The sequence below is a fragment of the Oncorhynchus gorbuscha genome, unplaced genomic scaffold (genome assembly GCF_021184085.1).
Source record: "Oncorhynchus gorbuscha isolate QuinsamMale2020 ecotype Even-year unplaced genomic scaffold, OgorEven_v1.0 Un_scaffold_510, whole genome shotgun sequence".
NCBI classification, from domain to species: domain Eukaryota; kingdom Metazoa; phylum Chordata; class Actinopteri; order Salmoniformes; family Salmonidae; genus Oncorhynchus; species Oncorhynchus gorbuscha.
Window position 1 is genome coordinate 342,790 of NW_025745342.1, and position 19,752 is coordinate 362,541.

The 19,752-nt window shown below is 47.3% G+C and overlaps 1 protein-coding gene across 1 annotated transcript; it reads left to right on the forward strand.

Annotated features, from left to right (window-relative positions):
• The first annotated feature begins 209 nt into the window (after positions 1 to 209).
• On the forward strand, positions 210 to 15,051 carry LOC124018436 (peptidyl-prolyl cis-trans isomerase NIMA-interacting 1-like). The gene is made up of 5 exons (XM_046333757.1): positions 210 to 422; positions 1,608 to 1,670; positions 9,775 to 9,909; positions 14,351 to 14,461; positions 14,784 to 15,051. Exons 1-5 carry the CDS (start codon positions 359 to 361, stop codon positions 14,891 to 14,893), a joined length of 483 nt encoding a protein of 160 aa, XP_046189713.1. The 5' UTR covers positions 210 to 358; the 3' UTR covers positions 14,894 to 15,051.
• The last annotated feature ends 4,701 nt before the right edge of the window (positions 15,052 to 19,752 follow it).

A 19,752-nucleotide genomic window follows, 5' to 3' on the forward strand; every position in this document is an offset into this window, starting at 1 on the left:
ATCAACCAGAAGTGCTGCGAATAGTTGCAATGATATAACAAATGCGGTCACATCAGTCTATAAGGGATTTTTTTTTTATACTGTAGATCAGTGGAATAAACAGCCGAAATGATATCAACATACCATTCGATTAAATCCAATGTAGTTTATCATGAGAAATACATGTCTAATGCAACAACAACAAAACACATGTAAAAGCAACCCTTCTAGAAATGTGAAGAATATTCTAAACATGTCTCTTTGACACCTGGCGGATGGAAGGTGCAACAACAGAATCAGCAGCAGACGTTTTCTTACAGCCGCAATCTACGAGCCACCAGAGGAGTGACTTGCACAGTTTTGAAAGCAAGCAGGGAAAATGGCAGACGGCGAGGACGAGAAGCTACCGTCCGGGTGGGAAAAGCGGATGAGCCGCAGTTCCAGTAGGTTGAGAGCGATAACTAGCTATATCATCCCGAACAATTTGTCGCTGGTGCACAAACCACTTGCATGGCAAAGTACCGACCGAACGAACCCAAATGCTAGCGTTAGCGACGTAGCTAAATTACTAGCTAACTAGCTACTAGGTTGGTTGTAATCTTGTTGCATCGTTAGGTGGTGACGCATGTTTATTTGTGAATTGTGTCTTATGGTTATTCGTTTGACTAGTGCTTGTATCAAAAGCTATCATCTGGTGTTGTTTAGTTAGTCGTGAGGGTAATGACTGGCTAACTCAGCAAGCTAGCCTAACTAGCAACGGCGCGTGCATGTTTTGACAACTGTTCAACGTGCTATGCATTGGACAGTAACTTATTTCATAATCAAATTCTTAGGAATATATGTATTGGAAGATAGACTGTTGTATGGGGTGTCGTCATTTTGAGTTGGTCAGTTTATTCATGAATGTCCATTCATTCATTCATTTCACGCCAGCTCGCGAGGTAGCAGAAAATAACAAGGCCCATAACAATGACGTCATTTTGTCCCGCGCCTTGGGACCATTCCGACACCTGTGTTAGGATGGCGGGTTTCTGCCCAGTGAGCAGAAGTTAAATATTTATTTTCTCAACGCCTTCTTCAGCATAATATCATTAAAAGTGGCTGAAGACGACCAACTGAGATTAGACTAAAGCAAAATGCTTTTATCTGTGTAGGTTCATGCTTTTATCTGTGTAGGTTCATGCTTTTATCTGTGTAGGTTCATGCTTTTATCTGTGTAGGCTCATGGTTTTATCTGTGTAGATTCATGCTTTTATCTGTGTAGGCTCATGGTTTTATCTGTGTAGGTTCACACTTATCTGTGTAGATTAATGCACATGAAGGAAAGGACTTAAGTTGTAGCATCAGCTCCCTCTTTCTCATCCCCCAAACCAACACCTCTCCTCTCTCTTCCCATACTCCCCGTCCTTTCTCTCTCTCCCCGTCCTTTCTCTCCATTCTCTCCCTCCCCGTCCTCTTTCTCTCCCCCGTCCCCTTTCTCTCCCCCGTCCCCTTTCTCTCCCCCGTCCCCTTTCTCTCCCTCCCATCTCCCCTGTCCTCTCTCCCTCCCTTATCCCCCACCCCCCTCTTCCTCCCCTCTCTCTCCCGCCCTCCTCTCCCATCCTCTTTCTCCCTCCTCCCTTTCTTAGGTAGAGTGTACTACTTTAACCACATCACCAATGCCAGCCAGTGGGAGCGTCCGGTGGGGTCAGGTAGGTCGCCCAGCAGCTAAGGGGATGGACCTGTAGCTGACAGGTCACGGTTAGAATCCCTGGTGGGGCACTGTAAAATTAAACGCGGGGGGGGTTGCTGGCCCTTAACCCAACAACATACTGGCTCCTAACCCAACAACATGCTGGCCCTTAACCCAACAACATGCTGGCCCTTAACCCAACAGCATGCTGGCCCTTAACCCAACAGCATGCTGGCCCTTAACCCAACAGCATGCTGGCCCTTAACCCAACAGCATGCTGGCTCTTAACCCAACAGCATGCTGGCCCTTAACCCAACAGCATGCTGGCCCTTAACCCAACAGCATGCTGGCCCTTAACCCAACAGCATGCTGGCCCTTAACCCAACAGCATGCTGGCCCTTAACCCAACAGCATGCTGGCCCTTAACCCAACAGCATGCTGGCCCTTAACCCAACAGCATGCTGGCCCTTAACCCAACAGCATGCTGGCCCTTAACCCAACAGCATGCTGGCCCTTAACCCAACAGCATGCTGGCCCTTAACCCAACAACATGCTGGCCCTTAACCCAACAACATGCTGGCCCTTAACCCAACAACATGCTGGCCCTTAACCCAACAGCATGCTGGCCCTTAACCCAACAGCATACTGGCTCTCTCCATCCAGGGGCGCTGTACTATGGTTTGACCCTGTGCTCCTCTGCTGTGTGTGAAGTGTGCTGCTCCTCTGCTGTGTGTGAAGTGTGCTGCTCCTCTACTGTGTGTGAAGTGTGCTGCTCCTCTACTGTGTGTGAAGTGTGCTGCTCCTCTCTACTGTGTGTGAAGTGTGCTGCTCCTCTACTGTGTGAAGTGTGCTGCTCCTCTACTATGTGAAGTGTGCTGCTCCTCTACTGTGTGTGAAGTGTGCTGCTCCTCTACTGTGTGTGAAGTGTGCTGCTCCTCTACTGTGTGTGAAGTGTGCTGCTCCTCTACTGTGTGTGAAGTGTGCTGCTCCTCTACTGTGTGTGAAGTGTGCTGCTCCTCTACTGTGTGTGAAGTGTGCTGCTCCTCTACTGTGTGTGAAGTGTGCCGCTCCTCTACTGTGTGAAGTGTGCCGCTCCTCTACTGTGTGTGAAGTGTGCTGCTCCTCTACTGTGTGTGAAGTGTGCTGCTCCTCTACTGTGTGAAGTGTGCTGCTCCTCTACTGTGTGAAGTGTGCTGCTCCTCTACTGTGTGTGAAGTGTGCTGCTCCTCTGCTGTGTGTGAAATGTGCTGCTCCTCTGCTGTGTGTGAAGTGTGCTGCTCCTCTGCTGTGTGTGAAGTGTGCTGCTCCTCTGCTGTGTGTGAAGTGTGCTGCTCCTCTGCTGTGTGTGAAATGTGCTGCTCCTCTACTGTGTGTGAAATGTGCTGCTCCTCTACTGTGTGTGAAGTGTGCCTCTCCTCTACTGTGTGAAGTGTGCCGCTCCTCTCTACTGTGTGTGAAGTGTGCCTCTCCTCTACTGTGTGAAGTGTGCCTCTCTTCTACTGTGCGAAGTGTGCCTCTCCTCTACTGTGTGAAGTGTGCCTCTCCTCTACTGTGTGAAGTGTGCCTCTCCTCTACTGTGTGAAGTGTGCCTCTCCTCTACTGTGTGAAGTGTGCCTCTCCTCTGCTGTGTGAAGTGTGCCGCTCCTCTACTGTGTGTGAAGTGTGCCGCTCCTCTACTGTGTGTGAAGTGTGCTGCTCCTCTACTGTGTGTGAAGTGTGCTGCTCCTCTACTGTGTGTGAAGTGTGCTGCTCCTCTACTGTGTGTGAAGTGTGCCTCTCCTCTACTGTGTGAAGTGTGCCTCTCCTCTACTGTGTGAAGTGTGCCTCTCCTCTACTGTGTGAAGTGTGCCGCTCCTCTACTGTGTGAAGTGTGCCGCTCCTCTACTGTGTGAAGTGTGCTGCTGTTTGGGGGGATGAGAAGACACTTTGTTGGAGCATCATATGAACAATTAAGTTGTATTGGTGATGAGGGAAAAACTGTTTTTCTGTATTGTGGGTGAAGGGAGGGGACAATACATTTTTGTATTGTAGGTGAAGGGCGGGGACAATACCTTTGTATTGTAGGTGAAGGGCGGGGACAATACCTTTGTATTGTAGGTGAAGCGCGGGGACAATACCTTTGTATTGTAGGTGAAGCGCGGGGACAATACATTTGTATTGTAGGTGAAGGGCGGGGACAATACATTTGTATTGTAGGTGAAGGGCGGGGACAATACATTTGTATTGTAGGTGAAGGGCGGGGACAATACAGTTGTATTGTAGGTGAAGGGCGGGGACAATACAGTTGTATTGTAGGTGAAGGGCGGGGACAATACAGTTGTATTGTAGGTGAAGGGCGGGGACAATACAGTTGTATTGTAGGTGAAGGGCGGGGACAATACAGTTGTATTGTAGGTGAAGGGCGGGGACAATACAGTTGTATTGTAGGTGAAGGGCGGGGACAATACAGTTGTATTGTAGGTGAAGGGCGGGGACAATACAGTTGTATTGTAGGTGAAGGGAGGGGACAATACAGTTGTATTGTAGGTGAAGGGAGGGGACAATACAGTTGTGAAGGGAGGGGACAATACAGTTGTGAAGGGAGGGGACAATACAGTTGTGAAGGGAGGGGACAATACAGTTGTATTGTAGGTGAAGGGGAGGGGACAATACATTTACATTTAAGTCATTTAGCAGACGCTCTTATCCAGAGCGACTTACAAATTGGTGCATTCACCTTATGACATCCAGTGGAACAGTCACTTTACAATAGTGCATCTAAATCTTAAAGGGGGGGGGTGAGAGGGATTACTTATCCTATCCTAGGTATTCCTTAAAGAGGTGGGGTTTCAGGTGTCTCCGGAAGGTGGTGATTGACTCCGCTGTCCTGGCGTCGTGAGGGAGTTTGTTCCACCATTGGGGGGCCAGAGCAGCGAACAGTTTTGACTGGGCTGAGCGGGAGCTGTACTTCCTCAGTGGTAGGGAGGCGAGCAGGCCAGAGGTGGATGAACGCAGTGCCCTTGTTTGGGTGTAGGGCCTGATCAGAGCCTGGAGGTACTGAGGTGCCTTTCCCCTCACAGCTCCGTAGGCAAGCACCATGGTCTTGTAGCGGATGCGAGCTTCAACTGGAAGCCAGTGGAGAGAACGGAGGAGCGGGGTGATGTGAGAGAACTTGGGAAGGTTGAACACCAGACGGGCTGCGGCGTTCTGGATAAGTTGAAGGGGTTTAATGGCACAGGCAGGGAGCCCAGTCAACAGCGAGTTGCAGTAATCCAGATGGGAGATGACAAGTGCCTGGATTAGGACCTGCGCCGCTTCCTGTGTGAGGCAGGGTCGTACTCTGCGGATGTTGTAGAGCATGAACCTACAGGAACGGGCCACCACCTTGATGTTGGTTGAGAACAACAGGGTGTTGTCCAGGATCACGCCAAGGTTCTTAGCGCTCTGGGAGGAGGACACAATGGAGTTGTCAACCGTGATGGCGAGATCATGGAACGGGCAGTCCTTCCCCGGGAGGAAGAGCAGCTCCGTCTTGCCGAGGTTCAGCTTGAGGTGGTGATCCGTCATCCACACTGATATGTCTGCCAGACATGCAGAGATGCGATTCGCCACCTCGTCATCAGAAGGGGGAAAGGAGAAGATTAGTTGTGTGTCGTCTGCGTAGCAATGATAGGAGAGACCATGTGAGGTTATGACAGAGCCAAGTGACTTGGTGTATAGCGAGAATAGGAGAGGGACTAGAACAGAGCCCTGGGGGACACCAGTGGTGAGAGCGCGTGGTGAGGAGACAGATTCTCGCCACGCCACCTGGTAGGAGCGACCTGTCAGGTAGGATGCAATCCAAGCGTGGGCCGCGCCGGAGATGCCCAACTCGGAGAGGGTGGAGAGGAGGATCTGATGGTTCACAGTATCGAAGGCAGCCGATAGATCTAGAAGGATGAGAGCAGAGGAGAGAGAGTTAGCTTTAGCAGTGCGGAGCGCCTCCGTGATACAGAGGAGAGCAGTCTCAGTTGAATGACTAGTCTTGAAACCTGACTGATTTGGATCAAGAAGGTCATTCAGAGAGAGATAGCGGGAGAGCTGGCCAAGGACGGCACGTTCAAGAGTTTTGGAGAGAAAAGAAAGAAGGGATACTGGTCTGTAATTGTTGACATCGGAGGGATCGAGTGTAGGTTTTTTCAGAAGGGGTGCAACTCTCGCTCTCTTGAAGACGGAAGGGACGTAGCCAGCGGTCAGTGATGAGTTGATGAGCGAGGTGAGGTAAGGGAGAAGGTCTCCGGAAATGGTCTGGAGAAGAGAGGAGGGGATAGGGTCAAGCGGGCAGGTTGTTGGGCGGCCGGCCGTCACAAGACGCAAGATTTCATCTGGAGAGAGAGGGGAGAAAGAGGTCAGAGCACAGGGTAGGGCAGTGTGAGCAGAACCAGCGGTGTCGTTTGACTTAGCAAACGAGGATCGGATGTCGTCAACCTTCTTTTCAAAATGGTTGATGAAGTCATCTGCAGAGAGGGAGGAGGGGGGAGGGGGAGGAGGATTCAGGAGGGAGGAGAAGGTGGCAAAGAGCTTCCTAGGGTTAGAGGCAGATGCTTGGAATTTAGCGTGGTAGAAAGTGGCTTTAGCAGCAGAGACAGAGGAGGAAAATGTAGAGAGGAGGGAGTGAAAGGATGCCAGGTCCGCAGGGAGGCGAGTTTTCCTCCATTTCCGCTCGGCTGCCCGGAGCCCTGTTCTGTGAGCTCGCAATGAGTCATCGAGCCACGGAGCGGGAGGGGAGGACCGAGCCGGCCTGGAGGATAGGGGACATAGAGAGTCAAAGGATGCAGAGAGGGAGGAGAGGAGGGTTGAGGAGGCAGAATCAGGAGATAGGTTGGAGAAGGTTTGAGCGGAGGGAAGAGATGATAGGATGGAAGAGGAGAGAGTAGCGGGGGAGAGAGAGCGAAGGTTGGGACGGCGCGATACCATCCGAGTAGGGGCAGTGTGGGAGGTGTTGGATGAGAGCGAGAGGGAAAAGGATACAAGGTAGTGGTCGGAGACTTGGAGGGGAGTTGCAATGAGGTTAGTGGAAGAACAGCATCTAGTAAAGATGAGGTCGAGCGTATTGCCTGCCTTGTGAGTAGGGGGGGAAGGTGAGAGGGTGAGGTCAAAAGAGGAGAGGAGTGGAAAGGAGGCAGAGAGGAATGAGTCAAAGGTAGACGTGGGGAGGTTAAAGTCGCCCAGAACTGTGAGAGGTGAGCCGTCCTCAGGAAAGGAGCTTATCAAGGCATCAAGCTCATTGATGAACTCTCCGAGGGAACCTGGAGGGCGATAAATGACAAGGATGTTAAGCTTGAAAGGGCTGGTAACTGTGACAGCATGGAAGTCAAAGGAGGCGATAGACAGATGGATAAGGGGAGAAAGAGAGAATGACCACTTGGGAGAGATGAGGATCCCGGTGCCACCACCCCGCTGACCAGAAGCTCTCGGGGTGTGCGAGAACACGTGGGCGGACGAAGAGAGAGCAGTAGGAGTAGCAGTGTTGTCTGTGGTGATCCATGTTTCCGTCAGTGCCAAGAAGTCGAGGGCCTGGAGGGAGGCATAGGCTGAGATGAACGCTGCCTTGTTGACCGCAGATTGGCAGTTCCAGAGGCTACCGGAGACCTGGAACTCCACGTGGGTCGTGCGCGCTGGGACCACCAGATTAGGGTGGCCGCGGCCACGCGGTGTGGAGCGTTTGTATGGTCTGTGCAGAGAGAAGAGAACAGGGATAAACAGACACATAGTTGACAGGCTACAGAAGAGGCTACGCTAATGCAAAGGAGATTGGAATGACAAGTGGACTACACGTCTCGAATGTTCAGAAAGTTTAGCTACGTAGCAAGAATCTTATTGACTAAAATGATTAAAATGATACAGTACTGCTGAAGTAGGCTAGCTGGCAGTGGGTGCGTTGTTGACACTACACTAATCAAGTCGTTCCGTTGAGTGTAATAGTTTCTGCAGTGCTGCTATTCGGGGGCTAGCTGGCTAGCTAGTAGTGTTGTCTACGTTACGTTGCGTTAAAAGAACGACAATAGCTGGCTAGCTAACCTAGAAAATCGCTCTAGACTACACAATTATCTTTGATACAAAGACGGCTATTGTGGGTGAAGGGAGGGGACAATACGTTTGTATTGTGGGTGAAGGGAGGGGACAATACATTTGTATTGTGGGTGAAGGGAGGGGACAATACATTTGTATTGTGGGTGAAGGGAGGGGACAATACATTTGTATTGTGGGTGAAGGGAGGGGACAATACATTTGTATTGTGGGTGAAGGGAGGGGACAATACATTTGTATTGTGGGTGAAGGGAAGGGACAATACATTTGTATTGTGGGTGAAGGAAGGGGACAATACATTTGTATTGTGGGTGAAGGGAGGGGACAATACATTTGTATTGTGGGTGAAGGAGGGGACAATACATTTGTATTGTGGGTGAAGGGAGGGGACAATACATTTGTATTGTGGGTGAAGGGGAGGGGACAATACATTTGTATTGTAGGTGAAGGGGAGGGGACAATACATTTGTATTGTAGGTGAAGGGGAGGGGACAATACATTTGTATTGTAGGTGAAGGGAGGGGACAATACATTTGTATTGTAGGTGAAGGGGAGGGGACAATACATTTGTATTGTAGGTGAAGGGAGTTGATAATACAGTTGTGAAGGGAGGGGACAATACAGTTGTGAAGGGAGGGGACAATACAGTTGTGAAGGGAGGGGACAATACAGTTGTGAAGGGAGGGGACAATACAGTTGTGAAGGGAGGGGACAATACAGTTGTGAAGGGGGGACAATACAGTTGTGAAGGGGGGGACAATTCAGTTGTGAAGGGGGGACAATTCAGTTGTGAAGGGGGGACAATACAGTTGTGAAGGGGGGACAATACAGTTGTGAAGGGGGACAATACAGTTGTGAAGGGGGGGACAATACAGTTGTGAAGGGAGGGGACAATACAGTTGTGAAGGGAGGGGACAATACAGTTGTGAAGGGAGGGGACAATACAGTTGTGAAGGGAGGGGACAATAACGTTGTGAAGGGAGAGGACAATACATTTGTATTGTAGGTGAAGGGAGGGGACAATACAGTTGTGAAGGGAGGGGACAATACATTTGTATTGTAGGTGAAGGGAGGGGACAATACAGTTGTGAAGGGAGGGGACAATACAGTTGTGAAGGGAGGGGACAATACATTTGTATTGTAGGTGAAGGGAGGGGACAATACAGTTGTGAAGGGAGGGGACAATACAGTTGTGAAGGGAGGGGACAATACAGTTGTGAAGGGAGGGGACAATACAGTTGTGAAGGGAGGGGACAATACAGTTGTGAAGGGAGGGGACAATACAGTTGTGAAGGGGGGGACAATACAGTTGTGAAGGGAGGGGACAATAACGTTGTGAAGGGAGGGGACAATACAGTTGTGAAGGGAGGGGACAATACATTTGTATTGTAGGTGAAGGGAGGGGACAATACAGTTGTGAAGGGAGGGGACAATACAGTTGTGAAGGGAGGGGACAATACAGTTGTGAAGGGAGGGGACAATACAGTTGTGAAGGGAGGGGACAATACATTTGTATTGTAGGTGAAGGGAGGGGACAATACATTTGTGAAGGGAGGGGACAATACAGTTGTGAAGGGAGGGGACAATACAGTTGTGAAGGGAGGGGACAATACATTTGTGAAGGGAGGGGACAATACATTTGTGAAGGGAGGGGACAATACAGTTGTGAAGGGAGGGGACAATACATTTGTATTGTAGGTGAAGGGAGGGGACAATACATTTGTATTGTAGGTGAAGGGAGGGGACAATACAGTTGTGAAGGGAGGGGACAATACAGTTGTGAAGGGAGGGGACAATACATTTGTATTGTAGGTGAAGGGAGGGGACAATACATTTGTATTGTAGGTGAAGGGAGGGGACAATACAGTTGTGAAGGGAGGGGACAATACAGTTGTGAAGGGAGGGGACAATACAGTTGTGAAGGGAGGGGACAATACAGTTGTGAAGGGAGGGGACAATACAGTTGTGAAGGGAGGGGACAATACAGTTGTGAAGGGAGGGGACAATACAGTTGTGAAGGGAGGGGACAATAACGTTGTGAAGGGAGGGGACAATAAAGTTGTATTGAATTGTAGGTGATGGAAGTGGCGAGCCAGACAAGGTGCGTTGTTCCCACCTCCTGGTGAAGCACAGCCAATCGCGTCGCCCGTCCTCCTGGAGGGAGGAGAATATCACACGCTCCAAAGAGGAGGCCCTCGACCTCATACAAAGTGAGTAGTTGGGGGAAAGAGTTGGTGTGACAACATTTGATCTAATGTTTGACCGTCTCTGGGTGTGTTGAGAGAGATGGTGAGAGACAGTTTGATAAACTACGTGCATGTCAAGTCAGATGTTATTGGTCACATGGTTAGCAGATGTTATTGGTCACATGGTTAGCAGATGTTACTGGTCACATACACACAGTTAGCAGATGTTATTGGTCACATGGTTAGCAGATGTTAATGGTCACATACACACAGTTAGCAGATGTTATTGGTCACATGGTTAGCAGATGTTATTGGTCACATGGTTAGCAGATGTTACTGGTCACATACACACAGTTAGCAGATGTTATTGGTCACATGGTTAGCAGATGTTATTGGTCACATGGTTAGCAGATGTTATTGGTCACATGGTTAGCAGATGTTATTGGTCACATGGTTAGCAGATGTTATTGGTCACATGGTTAGCAGATGTTATTGGTCACATGGTTAGCAGATGTTATTGGTCACATGGTTAGCAGATGTTACTGGTCACATACACATGGTTAGCAGATGTTATTGGTCACATGGTTAGCAGATGTTATCGGTCACATACACACAGTTAGCAGATGTTACTGGTCACATACACACGGTTAGCAGATGTTACTGGTCACATACACACGGTTAGCAGATGTTATTGGTCACATACACATGGTTAGCAGATGTTATTGGTCACATACACATGGTTAGCAGATGTTATTGGTCACATACACACGGTTAGCAGATGTTACTGGTCACATACACACAGTTAGCAGATGTTACTGGTCACATACACACAGTTAGCAGATGTTATTGGTCACATGGTTAGCAGATGTTATTGGTCACATGGTTAGCAGATGTTATTGGTCACATGGTTAGCAGATGTTATTGGTCACATACACACAGTTAGCAGATGTTAATGGTCACATACACATGGTTAGCAGATGTTATTGGTCACATGGTTAGCAGATGTTATTGGTCACATACACACAGTTAGCAGATGTTACTGGTCACATACACACAGTTAGCAGATGTTATTGGTCACATACACACAGTTAGCAGATGTTACTGGTCACATACACATGGTTAGCAGATGTTATTGGTCACATAGACATGGTTAGCAGATGTTATTGGTCACATACACATGGTTAGCAGATGTTATTGGTCACATACACACGGTTAGCAGATGTTATTGGTCACATACACACAGTTAGCAGATGTTACTGGTCACATACACACAGTTAGCAGATGTTATTGGTCACATGGTTAGCAGATGTTATTGGTCACATGGTTAGCAGATGTTATTGGTCACATGGTTAGCAGATGTTATTGGTCACATACACACAGTTAGCAGATGTTATTGGTCACATACACACAGTTAGCAGATGTTATTGGTCACATGGTTAGCAGATGTTATTGGTCACATACACATGGTTAGCAGATGTTATTGGTCACATGGTTAGCAGATGTTATTGGTCACATACACATGGTTAGCAGATGTTATTGGTCACATGGTTAGCAGATGTTATTGGTCACACGGTTGGCAGATGTTATTGGTCACACGGTTGGCAGATGTTATTGGTCACATGGTTAGCAGATGTTATTGGTCACATTCACATGGTTAGCAGAAGTTATTGGTCACACGGTTAGCAGATGTTAATGGTCACATTCACAGGGTTATCAGATGTTATTGGTCACATTCACATGGTTAGCAGATGTTATTGGTCACATGGTTAGCGGATGTTATTGGTCACATTCACAGTTATCAGATGTTATTGGTCACATACACACGGTTAGCAGATGTTATTGTGAGTGTAGTGAAATGCTTGTGCTTCTAGTTCCGACTGCAGTAATACCTAACATGTAATCTAACAATTCCAATACAACGGCCTAATACACACACATCTGAGTAAAGGGATGGAATCACAATATATACATATAAATACATGGATGAGCGATGACCGAGCTACATGGGCTAAGATGCAATAAATAGTATAGAATTAGGCAGTAAGGCCTGAGGGTTGTGGTATATGGCCAACATGAATATATACATATAACATGTTGTTGCACTGTGTGTTATTAACATGTTGTTGCACTGTGTGTTATTAACATGTTGTTGCACTGTGTGTAATTACCATGTTGCACTGTGTGTTATTACCATGTTGCACTGTGTGTTATTACCATGTTGCACTGTGTGTAATTACCATGTTGCACTGTGTGTAATTAACATGTTGCACTGTGTGTAATTAACATGTTGTTGCACTGTGTGTAATTAACATGTTGTTGCACTGTGTGTAATTACCATGTTGTACTGTGTGTAATTAACATGTTGCACTGTGTGTAATTAACATGTTGTTGCACTGTGTGTAATTAACATGTTGTTGCACTGTGTGTAATTACCATGTTGTACTGTGTGTAATTAACATGTTGTTGCACTGTGTGTTATTAACATGTTGTTGCACTGTGTGTTATTAACATGTTGTTGCACTGTGTGTAATTACCATGTTGTACTGTGTGTAATTAACATGTTGTTGCACTGTGTGTAATTACCATGTTGCACTGTGTGTAATTACCATGTTGCACTGTGTGTAATTACCATGTTGCACTGTGTGTAATTACCATGTTGCACTGTGTGTAATTACCATGTTGCGCTGTGTGTAATTAACATGTTGTTGCACTGTGTGTAATTACCATGTTGCACTGTGTGTAATTAACATGTTGTTGCACTGTGTAATTAACATGTTGTTGCACTGTGTTATTACCATGTTGTTGCACTGTGTGTTATTACCATGTTGCACTGTGTGTAATTAACATGTTGCACTGTGTGTAATTACCATGTTGCACTGTGTGTTATTAACATGTTGCACTGTGTGTAATTACCATGTTGCACTGTGTGTAATTACCATGTTGCACTGTGTGTTATTACCATGTTGCACTGTGTGTAATTACCATGTTGCACTGTGTGTTATTAACATGTTGCACTGTGTGTTATTACCATGTTGCACTGTGTGTAATTACCATGTTGCACTGTGTAATTACCATGTTGTTGCACTGTGTGTAATTAACATGTTGTTGCACTGTGTGTAATTACCATGTTGCACTGTGTGTAATTACCATGTTGCACTGTGTAATTACCATGTTGTTGCACTGTGTGTAATTAACATGTTGTTGCACTGTGTGTAATTAACCATGTTGCACTGTGTGTAATTACCATGTTGCACTGTGTGTAATTACCATGTTGCACTGTGTAATTACCATGTTGTTGCACTGTGTGTAATTAACATGTTGTTGCACTGTGTGTAATTACCATGTTGCACTGTGTGTAATTAACATGTTGTTGCACTGTGTGTAATTACCATGTTGCACTGTGTGTAATTAACATGTTGTTGCACTGTGTAATTAACATGTTGTTGCACTGTGTTATTACCATGTTGTTGCACTGTGTGTTATTACCATGTTGCACTGTGTGTAATTACCATGTTGCACTGTGTGTTATTAACATGTTGCACTGTGTGTAATTACCATGTTGCACTGTGTGTAATTACCATGTTGCACTGTGTGTTATTAACATGTTGCACTGTGTGTTATTACCATGTTGCACTGTGTGTAATTACCATGTTGCACTGTGTGTTATTAACATGTTGCACTGTGTGTTATTACCATGTTGCACTGTGTGTAATTACCATGTTGCACTGTGTGTAATTACCATGTTGCACTGTGTGTTATTAACATGTTGCACTGTGTGTTATTACCATGTTGCACTGTGTGTAATTACCATGTTGCACTGTGTGTTATTAACATGTTGCACTGTGTGTAATTACCATGTTGCACTGTGTGTAATTACCATGTTGCACTGTGTGTAATTACCATGTTGCACTGTGTGTAATTACCATGTTGTTGCACTGTGTGTAATTACCATGTTGCACTGTGTGTAATTACCATGTTGCACTGTGTGTTATTAACATGTTGCACTGTGTGTAATTACCATGTTGCACTGTGTGTAATTACCATGTTGCACTGTGTGTAATTACCATGTTGTTGCACTGTGTGTAATTACCATGTTGCACTGTGTGTTATTAACATGTTGCACTGTGTGTTATTAACATGTTGCACTGTGTGTAATTAACATGTTGTTGCACTGTGTGTTATTACCATGTTGTTGCACTGTGTGTGATTAACATGTTGTTGCACTGTGTGTGATTAACATGTTGTTGCACTGTGTGTGATTAACATGTTGTTGCACTGTGTGTAATTAACATGTTGTTGCACTGTGTGTAATTACCATGTTGTTGCGCTGTGTTTAATTAACATGTTGCGCTGTGTTTAATTAACATGTTGCGCTGTGTTTAATTAACATGTTGCACTGTGTGTTGTTAACATGTTGTAGTGTAAGTGTTACATAACATGGTGTGTGTGTGTTAACATGTTGCAGAGTACATAGAGCAGATGCAGTCAGGAGAGGAGGAGTTTGAGGCTCTGGCCTCTCAGTTCAGTGACTGCAGCTCCGCACGCAACGGAGGAGACCTGGGACTGTTCGGCAGAGGTAACACACACACACACACACACACACACACACACACACACACACACACACACACACACACACACACACACACACACACACACACACACACACACACACACACACACACACACACACACACACACACACAGTCAAATGGAAAATATACTCTCCACTCTCACACACACACACACGGTCAAATGGAAAATATACTATCCACTCTCACACACACACACACGGTCAAATGGAAAATATACTATCCACTCCCACACACAAGCATGCAATCACAGACAGGCACAAAGTTTTCTGTTTTCGTTGTGACAGAGGTGTGTGTGTGTTTCAGGTCAGATGCAGAAGCCGTTTGAGGATGCGTCCTTTGCTCTGAAGGTGGGAGACATGAGTGGTCCGGTGTTCACCGATTCTGGAGTTCACGTCATCCTTCGCACGGGATAGAGACAAGGCTCTGATACTCCCTGAATACCCCCGTCACACCCCATCACCCCCTGAATACCCCCATCACCCCCTGAATACTCCCTGAATACCCCCGTCACACCCCATCACCCCCTGAATACTCCCTGAATACCCCCATCACCCCCTGAATACCCCCTGAATACTCCCTGAATACCTCCGTCACACCCCATCACCCCTGAATACTCCCTGAATACCCCCATCACCCCCTGAATACTCCCTGAATACCTCCGTCACACCCCATCACCCCTTGAATACCCCCATCACCCCTTGAATACCCCCATCACACCCCATCACCCCTGAATACCCCCATCACCCCTTGAATACCCCCGTCACACCCCACCACTCCCTGAATAGCTCCATCACCCCTGAATACTCCCATCACCCCTGAATACCGCCTGAACACCCCCTCCACCCCGGAAAACCCCTCCTATATCCCACCCCCTCAAATACCCCCTCTTGTCCTCCCTACTACCCTTAGAAGCCCCCCCCCCCACACCGTTCTGTTCTATATGCAACTTTACACTGACACCATCAACACCCCTTATCCCCTGTATCCATTGCCATGGCTACATCGTTGTGTGTGTGAAAATAAGAGACCTGTCGTTAGTGACTGACTGACTGAGCGAATGAGTGTGAGTCTGTGTGTTCACATGGACCATTACCCCTCCACCCCCTACTTTATCGTGTCCCTTCTCTGTTTGCCAAGGCATTATTCTCTCTCGATGATAACATGTCAGATGGTTAGTGGTAGACCAGTGTTCAATACTCTCTCATAGGAGACCGACACGTAGAAGGCTGACTCATGGGATTATTTAAATGGCTTTCCCTTAGGTTGGAAAATAGTCAGGGCACAGTCCACTCTGTCTGCCATGTTTGTAGTCCCCCCCCCATTCCATTTACTGCTTCACTGTATCTTCTATGTTCCAGGGAACTACATTACCCAGTATGCATGTGGGGAAGTGTTTTTGTAAGCTTGAATCTGCCAAGAGGCACTTCATATGATCTGTTCATCTCCCACCATTAAAGGACTCTTATTTTGTAAACCTGTCTCTGGACTTTTATTTTTTGGGGTGTCTGTCTGACGCTGCTGCTACTGTGTGTTCAGTTCAATAAACGTTGCATAACAGTTTGTATTAAATGACCCATTTCCCCTAAACACTGATCACCGTCCTTTTAATGGCCTTTCAGATGTAGTATGTTTGCTGCATTTGTGTCAGTGTGGTGAGGTATGACCTGATCAATATGGGGGGTGAGGTTTGACCTGATCAATATGGGTGGTGAGGTGTGACCTGATCAATATGGGGGTGAGGTGTGACCTGATCAATATGGGGGTGAGGTGTGACCTGATCAATATGGGGGTGAGGTATGACCTGATCAATATGGGGGTGAGGTGTGACCTGATCAATATGGGTGGTGAGGTGTGACCTGATCAATATGGGTGGTGAGGTGTGACCTGATCAATATGGGTGGTGAGGTATGACCTGATCAATATGGGTGGTGAGGTATGACCTGATCAATATGGGGGGTGAGGTGTGACCTGATCAATATGGGTGGTGAGGTATGACCTGATCAATATGGGGGTGAGGTGTGACCTGATCAATATGGGTGGTGAGGTGTGACCTGATCAATATGGGTGGTGAGGTGTGACCTGATCAATATGGGTGGTGAGGTATGACCTGATCAATATGGGTGGTGAGGTGTGACCTGATCAATATGGGGGTGAGGTGTGACCTGATCAATATGGGGGTGAGGTGTGACCTGATCAATATGGGGGTGAGGTATGACCTGATCAATATGGGTTATGAGGTGTGACCTGATCAATATGGGGGGTGAGGTGTGACCTGATCAATATGGGGGTGAGGTGTGACCTGATCAATATGGGTGGTGAGGTGTGACCTGATCAATATGGGGGTGAGGTATGACCTGATCAATATGGGTGGTAAGGTGTGACCTGATCAATATGGGTGGTGAGGTGTGACCTGATCAATATGGGTGGTGAGGTATGACCTGATCAATATGGGGGGTGAGGTGTGACCTGATCAATATGGGGGTGAGGTATGACCTGATCAATATGGGTGGTGAGGTGTGACCTGATCAATATGGGTGGTGAGGTATGACCTGATCAATATGGGTGGTGAGGTGTGACCTGATCAATATGGGTGGTGAGGTGTGACCTGATCAATATGGGTGGTGAGGTGTGACCTGATCAATATGGGTGGTGAGGTATGACCTGATCAATATGGGTGGTGAGGTGTGACCTGATCAATATGGGTGGTGAGGTGTGACCTGATCAATATGGGGGTGAGGTATGACCTGATCAATATGGGTTATGAGGTGTGACCTGATCAATATGGGGGGTGAGGTGTGACCTGATCAATATGGGTGGTGAGGTGTGACCTGATCAATATGGGTGGTGAGGTGTGACCTGATCAATATGGGGTGGTGAGGTGTGACCTGATCAATATGGGGTGGTGAGGTGTGACCTGATCAATATGGGGTGGTGAGGTGTGACCTGATCAATATGGGGTGGTGAGGTGTGACCTGATCAATATGGGGTGGTGAGGTGTGACCTGATCAATATGGGTGGTGAGGTGTGACCTGATCAATATAGGGTGAGATGTGACCTGATCAATATGGGGGTGACCCCTCCTGTCTCAGCCTCCAGTATTTATGCTGCAGTAGTTTATGTGTCAATATGGGGGCTAGGGTCAGTTTGTTTATCTGGATCAATCTCCTGTCCTATTCGGTGTCCTGTGTAAATCAAGTGGGGTTCTCTAATTCTCTCCTGATCTTTATGGGGTCTCTGAGGACCTGAGCCCTAGAACCATGCCCCAGGACTACCTGACATGATGACTCCTTGCTGTCAATAGTCCACCTGGCCATGCTGCTGCTCCAGTTTCAACTGGCCTGGGCCCTAGGACCATGTCCCAGGACTACCTGACATGAGGACTCCTTGCTGTCCCCAGTCCACCTGGCCATGCTCCTGCTCCAGTTTCAACTGTTCTGCCTTACTATTATTCAACCATGCTGGTCATTTATGAACATTTGAACATCTTGGAGTACGTTCTGTTATAATCTCCACCTGGCACAGCCAGAAGAGGACGCCACCCCACATATGCTCTCTCTAATTCTCTCTTTCTTTCTCTCTCTCGGAGGACCTGAGCCCTAGGACCATGCCCCAGGACTACCTGACATGATGGCTCCTTGCTGTCCCCAGTCCATCTGACTGTGCTGCTGCTCCAGTTTCAACTGTTCTGCCTTATTATTATTTGACCATGCTGGTCATTTATGAACATTTGAACATCTTGGTCATGTTCTGTTATAATCTCTACCTGCACAGCCAGAAGAGGACTGGCCACCCCACTAGCCCGGTTCCCTCTAGGTTTCTTCCTAGGTTTTGGCCTTTCTAGGGAGTTTTTCCTAGCCACCGTGCTTTTACACCTGCATTGTTTGCTGTTTGGGGTTTTAGGCTGGGTTTCTTCAGCACTTTGAGATATCAGCTGATGTCGAAGGGCTATATAAATAAATTTGATTTGATTTGATTTGATATATAGCCTCCACATTGACTCTGTTACCCCCTGTATATAGCCTCCACATTGACTCTGTACTGGTACCCCCTGTATATAGCCTCCACATTGACTCTGTACTGGTACCCCCTGTATATAGCCTCCACATTGACTCTGTACTGGTACCCCCTGTATATAGCCTCCACATTGACTCTGTACTGGTACCCCCTTATATAGCCTCCACATTGACTCTGTACTGGTACCCCTGTATATAGCCTCCACATTGACTCTGTACTGGACCCCCTGTATATAGCCTCCCATTGACTCTGTACCTGGTACCCCTGTATATAGCCTCCACATTGACTCTGTACTGGTCCCCTGTATATAGTCCATCTGACTCTGTGTACCCCCTGCTGTCTCCAGTTTGACTCTGTTCTACCCCCTTATATAGTCTCCACATTGACTCTTGGTATCCCCTGTATATAGCCTCCACATTCAAATCAAATCAAATCAAATTTATTTATATAGCCCTTCGTACATCAGCTGATATCTCAAAGTGCTGTACAGAAACCCAGCCTAAAACCCCAAACAGCAAACAATGCAGGTGTAAAAGCACGGTGGCTAGGAAAAACTCCCTAGAAAGGCCAAAACCTAGGAAGAAACCGGAGAGGAACCGGGCTATGTGGGTTTGGCCTAGGTTTCTGGCTGTTCTAGAGATTATAACAGAAAATGACCAAGATGTTCAAATGTTCATTTGACCAGCATGGTCAAATTTAGGCAGAACAGTTGAAACTGCAGCACAGTCAGGTTGGATAGGAGCCATCATGTCAGGTAGTCCTGGGGCACGGTCCTAGGGCTCAGGTCCTCCGAGAGAGAGAAAGAAAGAGAGAATTGAGCATATGTGGGGTGGCCAGTCCTCTTCTGGCTGTGCCGGGTGGAGATTATAACAGAACCCAAGATGTTCAAATGTTCATAAATGACCAGCATGGTTGAATAATAGCAAGGCAGAACAGTTGAAACTGGAGCAGGAGCATGGCCAGGTGGACTGGGGATAGCAAGGAGTCCTCATGTGACTCCTGGGACATGGTCCTAGGGCCCAGGCCAGTTGAAACTAGCAGCAGCATGGCCAGGTGGACTGGGGACAGCAAGGAGTCATCATGTCAGGTAGTCCTGGGGCATGGTTCTGGGCTCAGGTCCTCCGAGATAGAAAGAAGGAGAGAAGGAGAGAATTAGAGAACGCACACTTAGATTTACACAGGACTCGAATAGGACAGGAGGTACTCCAGATAAACAAATGACCCTAGCCCCTCCACATTGACTCTAAATACTGGAGGC

Excerpts from the sequence above, each read along its gene's own strand:
- LOC124018436 (XM_046333757.1), top strand. The coding sequence starts at position 359 with ATGGCAGACGGCGAGGACGAGAAGCTACCGTCCGGGTGGGAAAAGCGG. Across the intron at positions 423-1,607 it reads GCGGATGAGCCGCAGTTCCA|GTAGAGTGTACTACTTTAAC; the intron begins GTAGGTTGAGAG and ends TCCCTTTCTTAG. Across the intron at positions 14,462-14,783 it reads CCTGGGACTGTTCGGCAGAG|GTCAGATGCAGAAGCCGTTT; the intron begins GTAACACACACA and ends TGTGTGTTTCAG.